Source organism: Epinephelus moara, chromosome 6, assembly GCF_006386435.1.
Source record: "Epinephelus moara isolate mb chromosome 6, YSFRI_EMoa_1.0, whole genome shotgun sequence".
NCBI classification, from domain to species: Eukaryota; Metazoa; Chordata; class Actinopteri; order Perciformes; family Serranidae; genus Epinephelus; species Epinephelus moara.
Window position 1 is genome coordinate 15,099,872 of NC_065511.1, and position 17,863 is coordinate 15,117,734.

The following is a 17,863-nucleotide window of genomic DNA, read 5'->3' on the forward strand; positions in this document are numbered from 1 at the left end:
CTTTAAATTGTTTGTGTAGACTCTCTTTGTTTGTAACAGTATCATCCAGTGAGCCAGCGTAAATGCTTCGGCTGTCCTTTAACGAATTAGGAGTATTCCCCTCCCTCTCCTGTCCTTTAAATCCACTAATGCTGAATCTCAGATGTGTCAGACGAGGTGTATTTTACCGATGTTAATTAGCAATATTTTAGATGTTTAACCCTATGTGCGTACAATCGCTTTGTTGCTGCCATGTAGTAAAACGCTCTCACTCTGTTCCCACACCTCTACTATTGCACTCCAGGGAGAGAGGGTATGAAAACACAATAAAGAGGGAGACAAAGAGTTTAATAGACGTGCAATCCAGTGAAACATGTTTGTGTTTAGAAGGGTGAGGAGCGGATTACACAAAAGTTGTTGCAACAGAAAGAGTGGTTCATAACAGAGGGGGATGCAGCAAAAATTTCTGACACAATCAAATTCAACTCCAAGCATGTGTAGTAAATAAAGCTAGTTAAATTCACAAGGGTTATGCTCCAAATATTTTATATTCTACCTTCTCTTCACACAGCACACCTCCTCTGTGATCACACCTCATGTTTTTCCCCTGTAGCCTCTTTTGTGTTAGTGTAGCTCACTCTGCCTGCACTCTCTGCTTCTCTCTTCCTCCTCTCTCAGCTGGGGTCCCTGGATTCCAACAAAGCTGTCATTATTGAAATGCCACAATAGGCTTTGCTGTTACCTAATACACATGCACACTACCTTCTTTGTTTACTGTTGCTGCTTGTGCCGTTGCTGCAAAAATCACGCTCGTTTGTCAGAGAGAGAGAGAGAGAGACGGCTGCAGTGACACACTAACATGAGCCATGCCCTCGTGAATTTCAGTGGAAATAAGACAAGTGTGACTTCAGGATCAGGGTGGTACCAACCCAGGCCCGTGCATGTTTATGCACACTTTATGGGATTAATAATATGGGCGTGCTGGACATTAGGAGCACCATTATTTCCATTCCAGGAATGCATTAACATGGAATCACAGCAACGTTTTGTGTCAAGATAAGTTTCTTAGCACCTCCTCAAACAAATCGTACATACCCAGAGTTACACAGAGGAGACTTTTGAGAGTGCAGATCCCAAAGCACCCACACATTTAAAATAAATGATTGTGCATACCAATCCTTTAAACCTGGCCCTCATGGTCATGTGGAGGACCAAACTCCTGAGCAAGAAAACAGCTGGGGCCAGAAACGGAACATGAGATGATGAAACAAGGGTCCAGCCAACAGGAGCAAGACACACAGACTTTTGGGTGTTTTTTTTCTCTTATTTTGTTGTTTTGCAGCTCTTTGGAGTCATTTGGGTCTGTTTGATATAATTTTGTGTCTTTTTGGTCATTTTGCATCTCTTTGTGGCTGCTTTGCCCCTCTCTGTAGTTATTTTGCATCTCTTTGCAGTTGGTTTCCACAATCAGTGCAACTGGCAAACAACTTAAAAACAATTTTATCTGTCTCTCAATTTATATTCAATATCCCCTTTATTATTTCAACCACAGCTATTTCAGCTAAAAGGCGTGTATGCCTGAGGCCTGCGCTATGAAGCAAGATTTGGAGTTAGTGGTGTGACTTCAGGGTTTTAAGAACTATGAAGCTGGTTCTCTTATTACCAGGATAAATCACTGTGGTAACTTACACTGGACAGCTTACCTGCTCTGGAACAGGTTGGCCGTTCAAAGTAGCGCATCACGACCCGTCAACACCCTGACCACTGACCATCAGATCACTGGAAAAAGAAATATCCCAACATGGACAAAAGTCCGGAGTGACATTAAGAGAGTGGGCATATATATTGTTATAGGTCAGAAGAATAATTTCATTGCAACTGATTTTAAAAAAAATAACATGAGACACCTGTGTGATGAGAACTAGAAAAAAAAGATTATGATTTATTACTGACTGACTCCCACTATTATTAATGCAACAGATGGACCCATCAGTCATGAACTACATTCCCACCCTTCATTTTGCTATCAGAAACAGTCTGGCATCACTTTAAACTGTTTTATGTGACATAATCAGAGTAGTTAGTTCAGGCAGTGTTTTACATTTCACACTGATGACCTTTTACTGTCCCCAAAACCAAACATTCCCCCATATCATTTCATCTCATCATAGGAACATGTGGACGTGCTCGTGGCTGAGCTGATAACAGATAACCAGCTTCATGATGCCGGTTTTTCAGACTGACAGTGTTAGGGCCAGATAATAAAAGATATCCTTGGCAAGTTGAACTGGCTTCATAGTAGGCTACATTCATCTGGTCTGAGGAATCATGACCAATGAATCACTTCACAGTCTTCCTTTATAAATACCAGATTATGTGTGGTGGAAAGGCATAGGAGTAGTTTTTGTGCGTACACATCGTTTATGCATCTGGCCCCTGATTGTTTGCAGCACAGAGTTTAAATTCAGAAAAATGTAGAAAGAAAGGAAGGCTCAGAGAAACGTGACCATATGTAACAGAAGAAACTCCCACACTACCTCAGAGAGGCAGCAAGGGAGAGAGGAAGGAGTAGCACATAGGTTATCCAGTTCCTTGCGCAGCTTTAAACTCCACAATCATCATGTCGTCCCCCCAGTACATTGTGTACCGCGGGTTTCTCCTGCCATCTGAGGCGCACAGCGCGGAGAGCTTGGAGTACGCGCAAAACTTCTCTGTGGAAGACACCGACGTGTTTGCTGTGACTTACCCCAAGTCAGGTACGGTGTAATGGTTTTCACTTTTCAGCTATTCGACCAGTCCCCAGGAGATATACATTTTAAACGGCATGAGCATGTTGTACGGAAATTCACCCTGATTCAGTATCAAAGTCTGTATAGGATTTATGAAATGATAATTTCAGTGGCTGTGTTTGGGTGCCCTAGGGTATGGAGTTAGTTAGTCTCAATCGAATTGACAGCTGGATGAGGATCGTCTTGGGAGTGGAATTCAACTGAATCACTCGTCATCTGTGTCATCATCTTACCCAAACATTGGAGTCTCCGCTCCCAAATAACGCAGCGCATCTATGCCGGTGAATCGACCATGGTGGATGAATGATTCAGTTGAATTCGACTCCCAAGACTATCCTCACCCAGCTGTCAATTCGACTGGCACTTTGTACCTCTGTCTCGAAAAGCTTATTATGAATAAAGTTTATTGCTGTTATTATTACAGGGTATAAAGTATGAACTTTCACTCAGACAAAACCAAACCCATCCAGAGGAAAGGCCAGGCTCTTGCAGCTGTGCAGCTGTGCAGTGACCTATGGATGTAACTCACAGGAGGTTTCTTTTTCTTTCAACTTTATTTATTAGTTTTCATAGTCGAAAATGAAACATTATATATACATAGATACAAGAACAAACTTTTCTCCCACCCCACCACCCACCCCAGGGGACAAGCAGAAAAAAAAAAAAAAAAAAAAAGATACAGGAGGTTTCTTTTTGAACAGGAAGCTTTCTAATGACTTTTCTCCTCTCTTTTAAAACTAACACTTCTACTCCTCTTGGACTCATAGCTTGTTGGGCAAAATGTCTAAAACTTAAGATGACGTGTAAAATCTTGCAGTATTCCGCACATTAGTAAGTCCAAGTAAGACGATCCTCACCTAGCTGTCAATTTGATTGGCAAATTCATTCTTGTGATTGGAGGAGAGTATTACCCAAAGAATTCAGTAGAGGGCATCGTCTGTGCTAATATAGAACTAGGGTACAATATCACAACCTTTGTTTCGGCTTACCGGTATTTAATTATTTTGCATACTCTTAAAACTACTTAAAATCCAGATTGTTAAAAAAAAAAAAAAAATTCTCAGGGAAGGTCAAAAAGCTTATGGCTTATACAAATGGACCTCCCCTCAACTTAAGGAGAAAAACAAACAACAAAAAGGGAAAAAAAAGGAAAAAAGAGAGTGCTGGCTTTGTTTCATGTTGTAACAAGTAAGGTGAAGTCGATCATCTAGTTTTGTGTGAATGACTTTGGGAATTAGATTTTAAGAACATGCTTAACAATGATGATAGAGAAGAAAGTAAGAACATTTGTTTTTATATAAACACACATACATCTAATGAATACTTGTCATACACTGAAAGAATCTTCAGTGTCCTGAACAGTAGAGGCCTCCTCAGAGTTTGAAAAATTTTCCAATCTTACAAATTGTTTTTGCAGCATACAAAGTTTATAAAGATTAAAGATGGATCAATGTGAGTAACATCCACGACTTAAAATAGTATGTTGGCAGGTCTGATCAGCTGTCTGTCCAACTAGTTTTGAAAGTTCACCAACACTTTTATCTTTTTTAAACCCTGGAGGCTTGTTGAGGCAAAACGAACATGCATGTACTTAATGAAGCATCCAGACCCCTCAGATCATCTGGAACAGGTTTACTCAGTGTTCCCAGGATCAAAACCAAACAAGGTGAAGCAGCTTTTAGTTTCTATGCTCCCCGCCTGTGGAACAAACTTCCTATGGCAAGCCGTTTTAACATTTAATCACTAAGTTTGACTATCCGGAATTACCATTATAGATATCTATAACGTCATTTTGACTAGTAGTAATGTCATTGTGACTAGTATGAATTTTAATCTAAGATATCTCTAACGTCATTCTGACTAGTCAAAACTGAATTACAGATATCTATAACGTCATTCTGAATAGTAAAAACTACAGTTACAGATATCTGTAATTCAGTTTTGACTAGTAAGATTCAAACTATTTTTGCCATTCATGTGTATGGGGTTTGTCATTATAGATATCTACAATTACATTATGACTATCTATAATTCCAGTTTGAGACACCTACAACGTCATTTTGACTAGTCATAATTCAGTTTGAATCTTACTAGTCAAAACTGAATTACAGATATCTGTAATTAGAGTTTTGACTAGTCAAAATCTAATTACAGATATCTTGAATAANTTGCTTTTAGCTTTTGTTTTTAATGATCTATTGTTCCTTTAATGTTTTATTTTAATGTATTTCTCTTGTAAAGCACATTGAATTGCCTTGTGTATGAATGGTGCTATATAAATAAAATTACCTTGCCTTGCCTTGCCTTGCATGTGGGAGCAAGGTGCTACCTTCAGGGCGCTCTTGGAAAGTTGGGCTATCTATTTGTGTTGTTTGATTTAAAATGGTTTTGTGCAGTCGGCTCATGTATAATAACAAAATGAACGCTTCACTAATCGGATATTCATCAAAGAGATGCAGTACATATCTAAATAATTTGTGTTTAAGATTAGGGGTCGTGAAGTTTCAGTAGCCTACGTTGCGACTTTTCCCATATGCGAGAATGCAGCAGGAAGGGATTTTCCTCTTCACGTGATTTATCTCGGCCTGTCATCTGAACTTTATCCCACATGAAGCAAAATGTCTTCTGAGGGAAAGTATCTGCTGTACAATGGACTTCTTGCTCCCAAAGAGACTCACTCTTTGGAGAGCTTCAAGTTTGCGGAAGAATTCACGTTGAAAGACGATGACGTCATCGGCGTCCTATATCCGAAGTCAGGTAAGTGTTCTGTAACAATAAAAACAACTGTCAGACACAAGTTGCTTTTGTCTCACCCATAGACTGTATAAAATAGGTATCAGTGCAGAGTCATGACAGAAACATAGTCAAGTCATGTGACGAACTATTTTTTTGTTGTTGTCCAAGCTTTGAGTTAAATAAGTGTTGTGTTCTGTACTAGACCCTCTCTTGGGAATGTGCAGAATGCTGCAAGATTTTACCCGTCATGTTTTAGACATGCCCAACAAGCTATGAGTCCAAGAGGTGTAGAAGTCCAGTGTTAGTTTTAAAAGAGAGGAGAGGAGTCATTAGAAAGCTTCCTGTTCAAAAAGAAACCTCCTGTATCTATTTTTTTTATTTTTATTTTTTCTGCTTGTCCCCTGGGGTGGGTGGTGGGGTGGGAGAAAAGTTTGTTCTTGTATCTATATGTATATAATGTTTCATTTTCGACTGTGAAAACTAATAAAGTGAAAAAAAAAAGAAACCTCCTGTGAGTTACATCCATAGGTCACTGCACAGCTGCAAGAGCCTGGTATTTCCTCTGGATGGGTTTGGTTTTGTCTGAGTGAAAGTTCATACTTTATACCCTGTAATAATAACAGCAATAAACTTTATTCATAATAAGCTTTTCGAGACAGAGGTACAAAGTGCTTTACATGGTTGAAAATGCAGGCTAAAGCAATGCAGGAAGCACATATCACCAATGAAACAGATAAGCAAAGATTGTACAGAGACTTGAATAATACAAAAGAAAAATAATACAATACCCAAATAACAAGATAAGATTCAAATAAGACATGTTTAATATAAACAGTATGATAATATTAATAAAAGGCTTTTTTGAACAGACAAGTTTTACAAAGTGATTTAAAAGATGTCACTGATTCAGCAGCCTCAGGCCCTCTGGCAGTACCAGAGCTGTGCGGCCGCAAAAGCCCTGTCACCTTTAGTTTTGAGGCGGGACTGAGGAACAGCCAGCGGAGCCCTGCCTGAGGATCTGAGGCTGTGACCTGGCTTATAGTGTAGCAGCATGTCAGCAGTGTAGTTGGGGCCAAAATCCTGAAATGCTTTATAGGTGATAAGTATAATCTTCACTCAATTCAAAACCGACTGGTTACCAGCGAAGAGAGACTAAAACAGGGCTGATACAGTCATGGTATCTAGTGTTTGTTTAAGCTGAGCAATTGCGATTTGCATCAGATGAAGGTGGTGTGAGATGGCTTTTGGCTCAACACTGTGAAAAACAATGAGTTTGTCCCACCTTTGTCCAGTACTTTTAACTAGTAATCATTCACAGAATGTCAGAAAATAGTTTGTAAAATGCCTATCACCATTTACCAGAGCTTCGTATTCTTTCTGAAAATAGTTTGTTTTGTCCAACCAACAAACTGAATCCCGCTGATATTTAGTTTACCATCATATTAGAGAAGCTATTTACAGAGTAACTTAACATCTGTCTGATAAGCAGTGTTTTACTGCCCTCTTTGGTGAGGAAGACTTGCTTTAACATCATCCCTACATGTTATTTGCACCAATGACACTGTGGTCAGCAGGGTGCTTTGTTCCACCTGTTACACACCAAACAGTGATGTGTGCTGGAGTACACCTGTATGTCACTGCAGCAAGGCAAGAACTTGAACCACTGGAGGTCAAACAGAAGATTTTTAGTATGTGTGAAGTAATTCTTCCTATCATTGGCAACATATCAAGTCTTTGGCCAAGTTAATATCAGACAGAGAAATCAAGCAAAGCTGCTGATGAACTTTCTGTCAATGGAAAAATATACTGATTGACGTTCTACTTGTTAAATCCTTCACCAGCATGAACCAAAGAAGCCTGAGTCCACACTGCCAAGTAGAAACACTGCACTGTGTGCTTAATTTTCACAAGATAAATGATCATGTCCTCTCTCCTTTGACCGAGTAGGGCACAAATCAGTCCGTTCCTGGAGGAAGGACGGCAGTATTGTGTAAACGAAGGTGTGCAGGTGGCAAGCCCATTTCTGATATAACCACCTTGTGCAGCTATCATGTTGCCTCTGGTGAACAGAAGATGACTGAGTGTCTTGGATTAAATAAAATAGTAGTCCTGTTCAGTTGAAACTTTGCTTCTTGGTGGTATCCTCACTCCTGAAATAGTGGGGTGTTGATGTCAGCTTTGATATTCCTCCGTCAGCCTTTTTCTAAATATACTGCCACAAGTTCAACCCTGCTGAATCTGCTTGAAGACCTTGATCTGGGAACAGTCATGTCCGCCGACAATTACATGTGTTAATGTGGCTTTCTTATGCCCTCTGAGACTCATTCTCCATGGAGGACACCGATGTATTTGCTGTGGTGTACCCCAAGACAGGTACAGTGTATTTACAGCAAATGAGGGTACAAATTGAATAATAGTCTGTTTTTCACAAATTCAGAACACATATGCAGTGGCAGACTCAGGCTGTCTGAGGGGCAGGGAAGAAAAATGAGAAAGTTTTCTCACACTTACGGCAGCCTATATGGCACTGAATAACCTTTTCTCAATTTTAAGGGCCCCCAAAAGGGCACTTCATCTTTGTTTCTTCACTGGAACGCACCATGCAGGTATAGGGCTGAATGACATGGGAAAATAATATAATTGCAATTTTTTTTAAGACTAATGCAATTCATTATGATTTTTTTGTATTATTCACTACACAAAAGCAGTAAATTGTTTCCATAATATAACCAGCACAGCACTGGATATAATCAACATATTCTCTGCTCCGCTGTGTAGGCCAGACCTGCGTGTTAGGATGAAATGAGATGAACTGATATGAATAACATTTATTGAGCGATTGAATAGAGTGCTACACGTATGGCATTTTTTTGTTGGCTGACATGGAAGTTAGTGTCATCCTGATTCCCCTTGACAAAGAGCCAGTGGGATTTTTCCTTTGGATTTTGGATTATTGCAGAAAATAAGCTCAGTGGTAACCAAACTTTATGATACATGCAGGTTTTATTCAGCAAGATAATCTTAACAAATGAACACCACTTAATGATTTTTGAAGCTAACATTAGGCTATAAAAGAACTACACCATGGTCACATGCCTTCAAGACACCACAGCAAGGCTGTAAAGCTGCATTTGGCATGATAATGTTCTGTAGTATCATTTAGCCACTTGTTAGGAACCACCTTTTTAAAGACACATAAAAGCTTAAAAATTCACCAGTGGGGTATTTACTGACATATTGTTGATGTCATATTTTATTTTTATTTAGCCTTTATTTATCCAGGAAATGTCCCATTGAGATACAAGATCTCTTCTTCCTGGGAGTCCTGGCCAAGACAGCACACATAAGTTCCATACATAAAACAATAGGACAACACACATAAGTTTCATACATAAAACAATAAAACATACATATACGATGAAAACATGAAATATAAAAAATCAACAGTAAAGGGCAATCTTAAAACAAAACAAGAAAGTCTCTTGAGCTTGTGTTAACCACAAACCTTATTTCAAGCATCTAACCATAAACCCATTCAATAAAGCCATTGCGTTTGAGATGAGTGAACAAGGAATGGTTGCACACGGACTATGGCTGTATTGCTTACCTCACCGTAAACAAGCCGTTAACTGTTCCTGTTTCAGCTTCCAAGCGACGGTCTGGAAGCACACGGGCTCTTCGCTCGGATCACCGACACCGGTCTGCTGTCAACTCATCGACCATAACGCTTTCTCTCTTGCTCGACCCAACACTTGCTCACAACAGCAAAAAATGTAATATGCAAACATGGATTGCACTCAAACCTGGCCTTTGCCATTTTCACAAAGTAGTGATGTGAGCATTAAACCTTCTTGCACGTGGCGTTTTACAAGTTTTTTCTTCATCTTCTTAAAACCCACCTGTTTTCCCTGGCTTTTAACACTGTGTAAGATGTTGTTTTTTTATGTGTTTTTTACATTTTCTATTTTCTAATTATGCAAACTGTGCATTTCAACCTATTGTGTATTTTATAGTGCTTCTTATTTTCTCTGTACAGCACTTTGGGACCTCAGTGGTTGTTTTAAAGCGCTTTATAAATAAAGTTCGATTGGATTGGATATATTCTCAGTCACATTTGTCAGGTGGAGCGTAGCGAAGTGCAGAGGATGTGTTGTTTAAGACCCAGTGTGTTTTTTATGCCTTTGCACCAGTGATAGCTGTGGCTGGCGTTTTTATCAAATTTGGTACAAACGTCCACTTGGACGCAAGAATGACCAAATTAGAATTTGGTGATTGGTCAAAGGTCACTGTGACCTCACAAAACATGTTTCTGGCCATAACTCAATAATTTCTATGTAATTCTGACAAAACATCACACAGATGTCTCAAAGGATATAATGATGAGGTGATTATATTTTATATCCAAAGGGTCAAAGGTCAACTTCACTGTGACATCATAATGTTCTGCAAAAACACTTTACACTAATAAACTGTATGTGCAACTTGAGAATAACTGATTATAACTTGGTAATTCTGTTTTGTTTTTGTTTTTATTGCAACTTTGGAGATTTAAAAATGGCATTCTATTACATCACAATGTCAGTTTGAGTGTGTTTTATCATTCAGCCCTTCCTAGAGAGCACTGCATCATGTTTTATCTGTCATAGGTCACATCAAAGAGCGCACTTTTGCTGCTTTTTCTTCTTTTTTTCTTGGAATATGGGGGCAGCATGCCACCACCCTAATTTTACCATTACATGTTATGGTTGATATAAAGTACACACATGTTCTAGAGAGCCAGGCTCTCTTTGTCTGAGCTGGCTCAACAAACCCTTAAGCCTCAGCCAGAGATAACGTGCATTTCTAACGTATTCCCTCAGATGACAATCTGTATCACTCATGTATTGAATATTTACTATATAGTATGGCGCTACTTAAAGGAGCAATGAAAGGTGCTTTTTAAAGCCACTAATCTCACTTTGTGGTTCACCCCTCAGGTAATGGGAACAGTGTGTGAACTGATAAATTAATTCTAGTTAATACTTTAGAAAAATAAAAATATGGCACAGATACTGCACATTGTGTCTGCTGCCTCAGCACAACACAAATGGTTACACACAGTCAACCAAACTCTTCATTCAGTTACTCTCCAGCCAGCATGTGGGAACACTAGTGCAAGTGAATGAAAGTAGTCACTTCACTACTAAATTAAATTAAGCTCTACCATGTGATTCTCTCAAACCATGAGTAGTCTTGTTTGCATGTTAAAAGTCATTGGTGAGCTACTCTGACATTAGTTACGAATGATTTCAGGATATCTTTAAAGAATGTCTTTTTTTTCTCTACTGTTGTGTTGATTTTGATTCATTTCCTCCATGGTTCAGATTGTGTGTTTGCACAGAGTAGAGCCCTCCACACATTACAATCAGTTCTCACAGAAAAACAAGTTGCAGACTGAGAACTGTTTCCAATGGGTATAACCTCATTAGGATAACACTAGCACATAGTGTGTGTGAGCGTGATGTGCGTTTGAAATGGAATGTGCTCTTTTGCTCATTCATTGATTTACTTTCCATACCTCATTCCCAGCCAGGGTCATGGGAACAGAGGCTTTTGAAGGACGTTATTATTTTCAATGTCAATTGCAAATGAAAATCCGTAAATCTGTTTAGAAGTCATAGAGCAAGGCTGCTCTTTATAATGCCAGAACTTGCTTGAGAATCATTTCATTTTTATGTTTTCTTCAGTATCAAAGTAATCCAGTAATAAATGTGTGTATATCCATACAGTGCAAACAGGAACTTGGTAATTGCTAATTTGGCATACTTTTATACTTTCATTAAAATGTATACAGATACAGACTAAAAACAGGGCTCAAGTAGGAGGTGTTTGGGGGCGGAGTTAATTTTCTCTGAGGGGGGACCCACAGTGTCAGACTTTGAAAACCCTTGATTCAGACCATATGATGTTGCTTCATCTTGCTGTTGGAGCATTTTCCTTAAAGCAGAACTTGCAGCAGTATTCTTATGTATCATCTGCTGCTCTATTCTTCTCTGCAGGTACAATCTGGATGCAGGAGATCCTCCCACTGTTGCTGAATGGAGGCGATCTGACACCGATCCAAACCATTCCCAACTGGGACAGGGTCCCCTGGCTGGAGGAGAAAAGACTGGCAGAGGTGGTGGACCAGTTGCCATCTCCACGGGCAATGGTCACACATTTTCCTTACCACCTCATGCCCGCCTCCTTCCACACCTCCAAAGCAAAGGTAAAAGTATTACATCAGCAGCCTTGAGAAATCAAAATATTGTAGATGAGAAAACACAGTTATCTCATGGTACATGAGCGATATGAATGAATCATTGATCATCTTTCTGATGTTTGAAAATAATGATTGAGATTTTACCGCAATGGTTTTTGGAAATGTGATGAATTAGTGGTGCTGCTACAAGTTGCCACAGCCGTGCATAATGACAGCTGCTCTGGCACCGTTGAACAATCTTGCTGATGAGACACAGTCGGTGAAATTGCACTTTCTTTACCGCATCTCTCATTGACAGGTCTAATGAATGGTTGTGGGCACAAGTATTAATATGCAAACAGATGTTTGAGGGCATATCTACATCCATTTATGGTGAATTGTGGGTGAGGAAAATGAGGCTTGTGGACGTGCGCCAAGTACCACAGTGATTGAGATTTATAAAACAGGATCAGACGTACGCATGGCTTTATAAATCTGAGTGTGCATACACACAGTTTTAGTCATGAATCTACACAGTTTTATGCATTTGGCCCCTGATCTGTAACTAACATCATCTTTGTCATGGTCTCTTTCTATAATTATTAGTACAAACTTCACTTGACATGTTATTGAATAAGTCTCACGTATCTTTGCCACAGGTAATCTATGTCATGAGGAACCCTAAGGACATCCTGGTGTCTTCATTCTACTTCCATCAGATGGCTGAATTCCTTGAGGATCCAGGAACCTTTGATGAATTCATAGAGAAATTCCTAGAGGGCAAAGGTCAGAGGTCTCATACCACATAAATACTTTACTCTGAAACATGTATGAATTTCAGCAGTAGAGTGGTTCAGCATTTTGGTGTATTACCACATGAACAGATTTTGGATTTTGATAGCAGAAGAAAGACAAAGTCACCCCTATTGAGCCGTGGTTGTGTGCATTTATACTGTGGTCTGTTGTCCATGTTGTCTTCAGTGCTGTTTGGAAAATGGACAGACCATGTGAAGGGCTGGAAAGACACAGACCTGGGAGACAGAATAATGTACATCACATATGAAGAAATGGTTCAGGTAAGACACTACCCTGAACTCTCACAGGCTCTTAATGTGCTGTCTCAATAGCCCCTTTTACATAGCCTGCTCAAGGCCAGAATGTTGCGCAGTTATTCTGCTTCGCAAATTTGTATTAAAGGCAAAACAACAACACAACAACAAACAAGGAATGGGAACAGAGTTGTTTCACCTTTGAGCTGGCAGTGGAGGTTGTAGAGCCAGTAGAGCAACTGAAGTCTGTTGAAAAAGTGTGAGCAGGCAGGACAGGATGGGTGTGACGTTTTGCTGACATGTTACGTGCAAATGATTGCTATAGTCATGTTATGCTGTGGTTATTGTTTAGAAAGCGCTGCCTGATACTTGTGTTATATGTCACACTGGATGCCGATGTAGTTGTGCTACACATCACATCTGTCAGCCCGCTTGTGCTCTTTCATAATTACACTACATTGATCAAAAAAGACACCACTTTATTGACAGTAGACATGTCAAATTTATCAAGAAGTCTGCAGGAAACTTAATCAACTTTGTGAAACGCTGATTATGGCAAATTATTAGTGCCTTGTTTTAAATTAGGAAAATGTAATACAATATGTTAGTTCTTTCTTTGTGTAAAAAAGTTTGTGTCTTGTCCTGGTCTGTTTAAGATCCAGTGTGTAGGATTTAAAGTGCCACTAAATCATCCTAAATCTTACACACTGAACCTTTAAGGTATCACTGCAGATAAAGTCAGATGAGTGCCACAGATGCAGTTATTTCTTAATGCATTTCCCACCTGTATTGCTTTGTATTCAATACAGTTCTGTTGAATAAGAAGGTATCAGTAACTAGACACGTCTCCCTCAGCCATCTCACTACAATAGCCCACTTATATTTTATGCATTAAAAAAAATCTGTGTCAGTGTTTTACAGAAAGCATCAGTATGATATTTTAATGACCTGATCATCATGCTATGATAGTAATCATTTAAAGTATGCTGTGCCCCTCTTTTAGGACCTGCCTGCAGCTCTCAAGCGCATGTCTGATTTCCTGGGCCGTAATCTGAGTGACGAAACCATTCAGAAGATAGCAGAACATTGCTCCTTCAAGACTATGAAGACCAACACCATGTCCAACTTCAGCCTGGTCCCTAAGGTGTACATGGACTCAGACAAATCTCCGTTCCTCAGGAAAGGTGAGGCTGGGTGTGTTTATCATTACCTCCTCTGCTTTTGTCAGTGGAATTTACCTGTCTGACTGGATTGAAATGTCAACCTGAATGAAAGCTGATCAGGTCAATTTAGTCCAACACCAGTGTTCAAGTTGCGTTACTAGGACTTAGACTCATGTTATTGGATTTCAGTCTCCATAAAAATGTTTGACTTTACTTTATCTACCCAACAGTTCATTTTCTTTCATGAGAGATTTGTTGTGTTTATGTGACCGTCTTGGTGTGTGTGTTTTTGTATTAGGCATTGCAGGAGACTGGAAAAACCATTTCAGCTCAGAGCAACTGGCCAGATTTACATTGGTCATTCGCAAAGAGCTGGGGAATGAGAGCTCCTCTCTGCCATGGAGTCTGGATTGACCATCGGTCGGAGCAAAGACAGAGAGGGAAAGAGCTGTAGAAATAAAATCAAGGCAAGTAGGAAGCTGGTGCTAACTGGGCCAAAATTTTTAGCTATTTTTGGTTTTAATATTTGGTATATGACTAAGCACATTTTATTGATTTAAAAATAAATACATAACAAAGAACCTCTTTAAAGTTGGTTGGATAAATATGTTGTTACCTGATCCGTCCTGAATGGAAATGCAGCATCTACAACAGTACACCCTCTGCAGAGAACACATTTTTGCTATTATGTGTTAAACTTGCAACAATTTTTTGGATCTTACTGCAACTTTATGGTCCAGTACGTGACATATTAAGTTGTTTTTTTGACCCTGAACATCATTAAAACAATGATGCAACACTTATGCAAATTTGCTGGCTTCTCGCTAGCTCGCATAATATCTCTACATAATGCTATATTGAACAGAAAATATGTTTTTGTGCTAATTACTGCATGATTGATCTTGTGTGCAGTTTAAAATGTTTGTCTCTACCACTTAGTGTCAAACCACTAATATGTAATTACTGTGAAACAAATGTACAAATGTTTTTAGGAACTTACTTCAAGTATTAACAGTTTTCATAGGGAGGTATTGCCTAAATCTCCAGTGAATGCTTAATTTCTCTGTAACGGCGGCAGTAGCTCAGTCCATAGGGACTTGGGTTGGGAACCGGAGGGTCGCCTGTTTGAGTCCCCGGACCAAAATATGGAGCGTGAACTGGTGGCTGGAGAGGTGCCAGTTCACCTCCTGGGCACTGCTGAGGTGCCCTTGAGCAAGGCACCGAACCAACGGCTCAGGGCGCCTCACCAAGGGCAGTCCCCTCACTCTGACATCTCTCCACTTTGTGCATGTATAGGTCCTGTTTGTGCATGTGTGTGTCTTTCGGACCTGTGTGTAATTGTCAAGCAAGAGTGAAAACATTGAATTTCCCCTCAGGGGGATTAATAAAGTAAATAAATTTAAACTTAACTTAAACTTAACACTCATTACTGTGTTTTGGTTCATAAAACACAGGTTCTTACCTATTTGTGTATGTTTGAGGGAACAAACTACGCTAACATCCACACTGATATGTTTTTGTTCTAAAATGCAAAACAATTGCATTCACACTACTCCGGCGTTTACAACCCTCAGAATTGAGACCTTTGAACAGTGAATCTGCTTTTACATCTGGAACCTCCCGTCTACAACGGGCTTGGGACGCGCCTGCGTTGAGGACTCGGTTCAGATTCCGGAGTTACTCTCTTATTGTGCAGCCTCCTTAAGGAACCTGCTCCCATTTGATTTGGTGGTGGGAACCTCTTGCGGCCGCATGCCTTTGCTGACATCGACCCCAGCAGGATTCGAACCCTGGACCTGGAAGACGAGTGCTCAAACCACTACACTAGGGAGGCCCCCAGACCTTTGAACACTGCTGACCCCGATTTAGATTTAAGAACTCCAGGGTTGTGTATGAGTCTGGACAGGCGGAAATTAAGACTTTTGAAAATGATGATGTAGACACTCATTCCAGAAAGCGTTTTATCAGTTATGACATGTGAAACCAAAACATAATAGTGTGTTGTGATTTAATCCTTCTTTTGTTGGTATTCCTTTCCTCTAGGGATAGTACCGCTCTAGTATGTCGCCATATTTGCTTTACGATGACTCCCAATCTGGTTTCTTGACCGCCTTATACTCCTGTGTTACTTTCAGTAACAGTTCACCTTGTCGTTGGTCCAAGCAAAGGAATCTCTGGTCTTACTTTTTGTCATCTCTGTAGTATTATCTGTAACTAACCAACCAGAGAGTAGACAATCTGCTTCCTGTTTACATCGACATGTACATGCCTGGTTAACGTGAATGGTCGTGTGTTCTCAACTCTGACGGAGATTATTTCTAAAATGGTGCTAAAGTGCTTGTGTTTACGGATATTGTTTATATTTTACGGCGCTGTCTTAAAATGAAAGCGTATTAGTGTGGATGTGTCTCAAATCATATCTGACAATATGCTCAACAAAAGGAGTAAAAAAAACACCTGATGTCATTTAAAACAATCTGCTGCGATCACTGGATTACTGAATGGATTGGATAAAAGTATTTCCCAACTTTTCCCAACAGTCTCAATCTGCAAAACTCTTCACACAAGAAAATGAAAGGGAGAGAAATATAGTTTATTATGTGTTATCAGGTTCGAATGATTTAGTCACTTATTTACACGCTTATACTGTTAGTGGGTTTTAATCATACACATTTTTATTCTTCAATTATGACTTTTTCCTGGACTGTCATATTTTATTGAGTCATTAAGTAAACTTTTACAATTCTGGCGTCTCAACTTTTAAGTCATGATTATTGATTAAATACTGGGTTAATATGCATTCCTTCAATATCTTCATTGTATTACTTGTTGCGTGCTTGCTTTGGCTCAAGAGTAAAAAGTACATTAAAACTAAAGGAAAAGTCAAGTCGTCTTGGTAATTTGTCTTTTTTTTAAGTGTTCTCTTTAAGGGATATGTCTGTTTTTTTCTAGCTGCTCCATAAACATGGGCCCCATTCTTTGTACGTGGATGAACAAGTTCTTCATATTAGATTTTTGAGGATTTGACATGCGTCTGGATGAGTGATTCTTCAAAGTTTGTGTAATCTTTAAACTGTTATCAAATCAGCAAAGTCCTTCAAACTAAACAAAAAGCTTCTTAAAGGTAGGATCTGGAGGATTTTCAAACAAAACAAAATATAGACATATACAAATGAAATCCTGCTTAATCATCACCTATGGGCTTCTACTCATGTGTGGTGGTGACTCTGTTTGCAGAGCTCCTGCCCTTTAACTGTATTTTGATGTTTTTGTGAGCTCGGACCGCTTCTGGGCAGAGATTTCCCCAGCCAATGAGAGAGCGCAGGTGCCGTGCCCGAACGTGTCCGAGCGTGCACCAGCACGAGCCTTGCCTGAACCTCTTCTGTGAAGCCTTCTTCCATACCTCCGGGCTCCATAAACCCGGGAGAGTTGAGCCTGATAGGAGGGGCCAAATTTGAATGTGTGTTTACAAACAGCAACTGGAAAATCCTCCAGACCCTACCTTTAAAATGTTTTATTCATCTTTTATTGAGTCCATTTTAACTTTTGCTTTGATCTGCTGGTTTGGTAACCTCAGCATTTCAAATAAGAACAAGCTGAGGAATGTGGTCAAACTTTGCCAAAAAACAATTGACATTAGCTTGAATGATCTTGAATGCCTGTATCAAGCTAGAGCCACTCAGAGGGCAAAGGCCATTTTGGCGAACCCTCTCCATCCTCTTCATGCAGAGTTTCAGCTTCTCCTGTCTAAGAGAAGGTACACTTTTCCCTGTAGGGCCAAATCAAACAGGTATCTCAAATCATTTGTTCCATCTGCCATTAGGTTTTTAAACAAGCTGTAGGCAAGCTTGTTGGGAACGTTACACCGGTTAAACTGTGATGACTGTATTTACTGTATTTATTGTATTATTTATATTGTTATGTAAG

At 39.6% G+C, this 17,863-nt stretch overlaps 1 protein-coding gene across 2 annotated transcripts; it reads left to right on the forward strand.

Annotated features, from left to right (window-relative positions):
- Nucleotides 1-2,552: 2,552 nt before the first annotated feature.
- On the forward strand, nt 2,553-17,034 carry sult2st3 (sulfotransferase family 2, cytosolic sulfotransferase 3). 2 transcript variants are annotated; one of them, XM_050047121.1, is made up of 6 exons: nt 2,553-2,735; nt 11,543-11,751; nt 12,384-12,510; nt 12,706-12,800; nt 13,777-13,957; nt 14,235-17,034. In XM_050047121.1, the coding sequence occupies exons 1-6, from the start codon at nt 2,600-2,602 to the stop codon at nt 14,348-14,350; spliced, it is 864 nt and encodes a 287-aa protein (XP_049903078.1). In that variant the 5' UTR covers nt 2,553-2,599; the 3' UTR covers nt 14,351-17,034. The 2 variants fall into 2 exon arrangements, with proteins under 2 accessions (XP_049903078.1, XP_049903077.1); XM_050047120.1 differs by lacking the exon at nt 2,553-2,735 and adding an exon at nt 5,325-5,525 and having other exon boundaries at nt 14,235-17,024.
- Nucleotides 17,035-17,863: the final 829 nt, after the last annotated feature.

What these genes read in the sequence shown, in the direction of transcription:
- sult2st3 (XM_050047120.1), top strand. Translation starts at nt 5,387, where the DNA reads ATGTCTTCTGAGGGAAAGTATCTGCTGTACAATGGACTTCTTGCTCCC. An exon ending in CGTCCTATATCCGAAGTCAG is followed by an intron (nt 5,526 to 11,542) that starts GTAAGTGTTCTG and finishes TCTTCTCTGCAG; the next exon opens with GTACAATCTGGATGCAGGAG. An exon ending in GAAATTCCTAGAGGGCAAAG is followed by an intron (nt 12,511 to 12,705) that starts GTCAGAGGTCTC and finishes TGTTGTCTTCAG; the next exon opens with TGCTGTTTGGAAAATGGACA.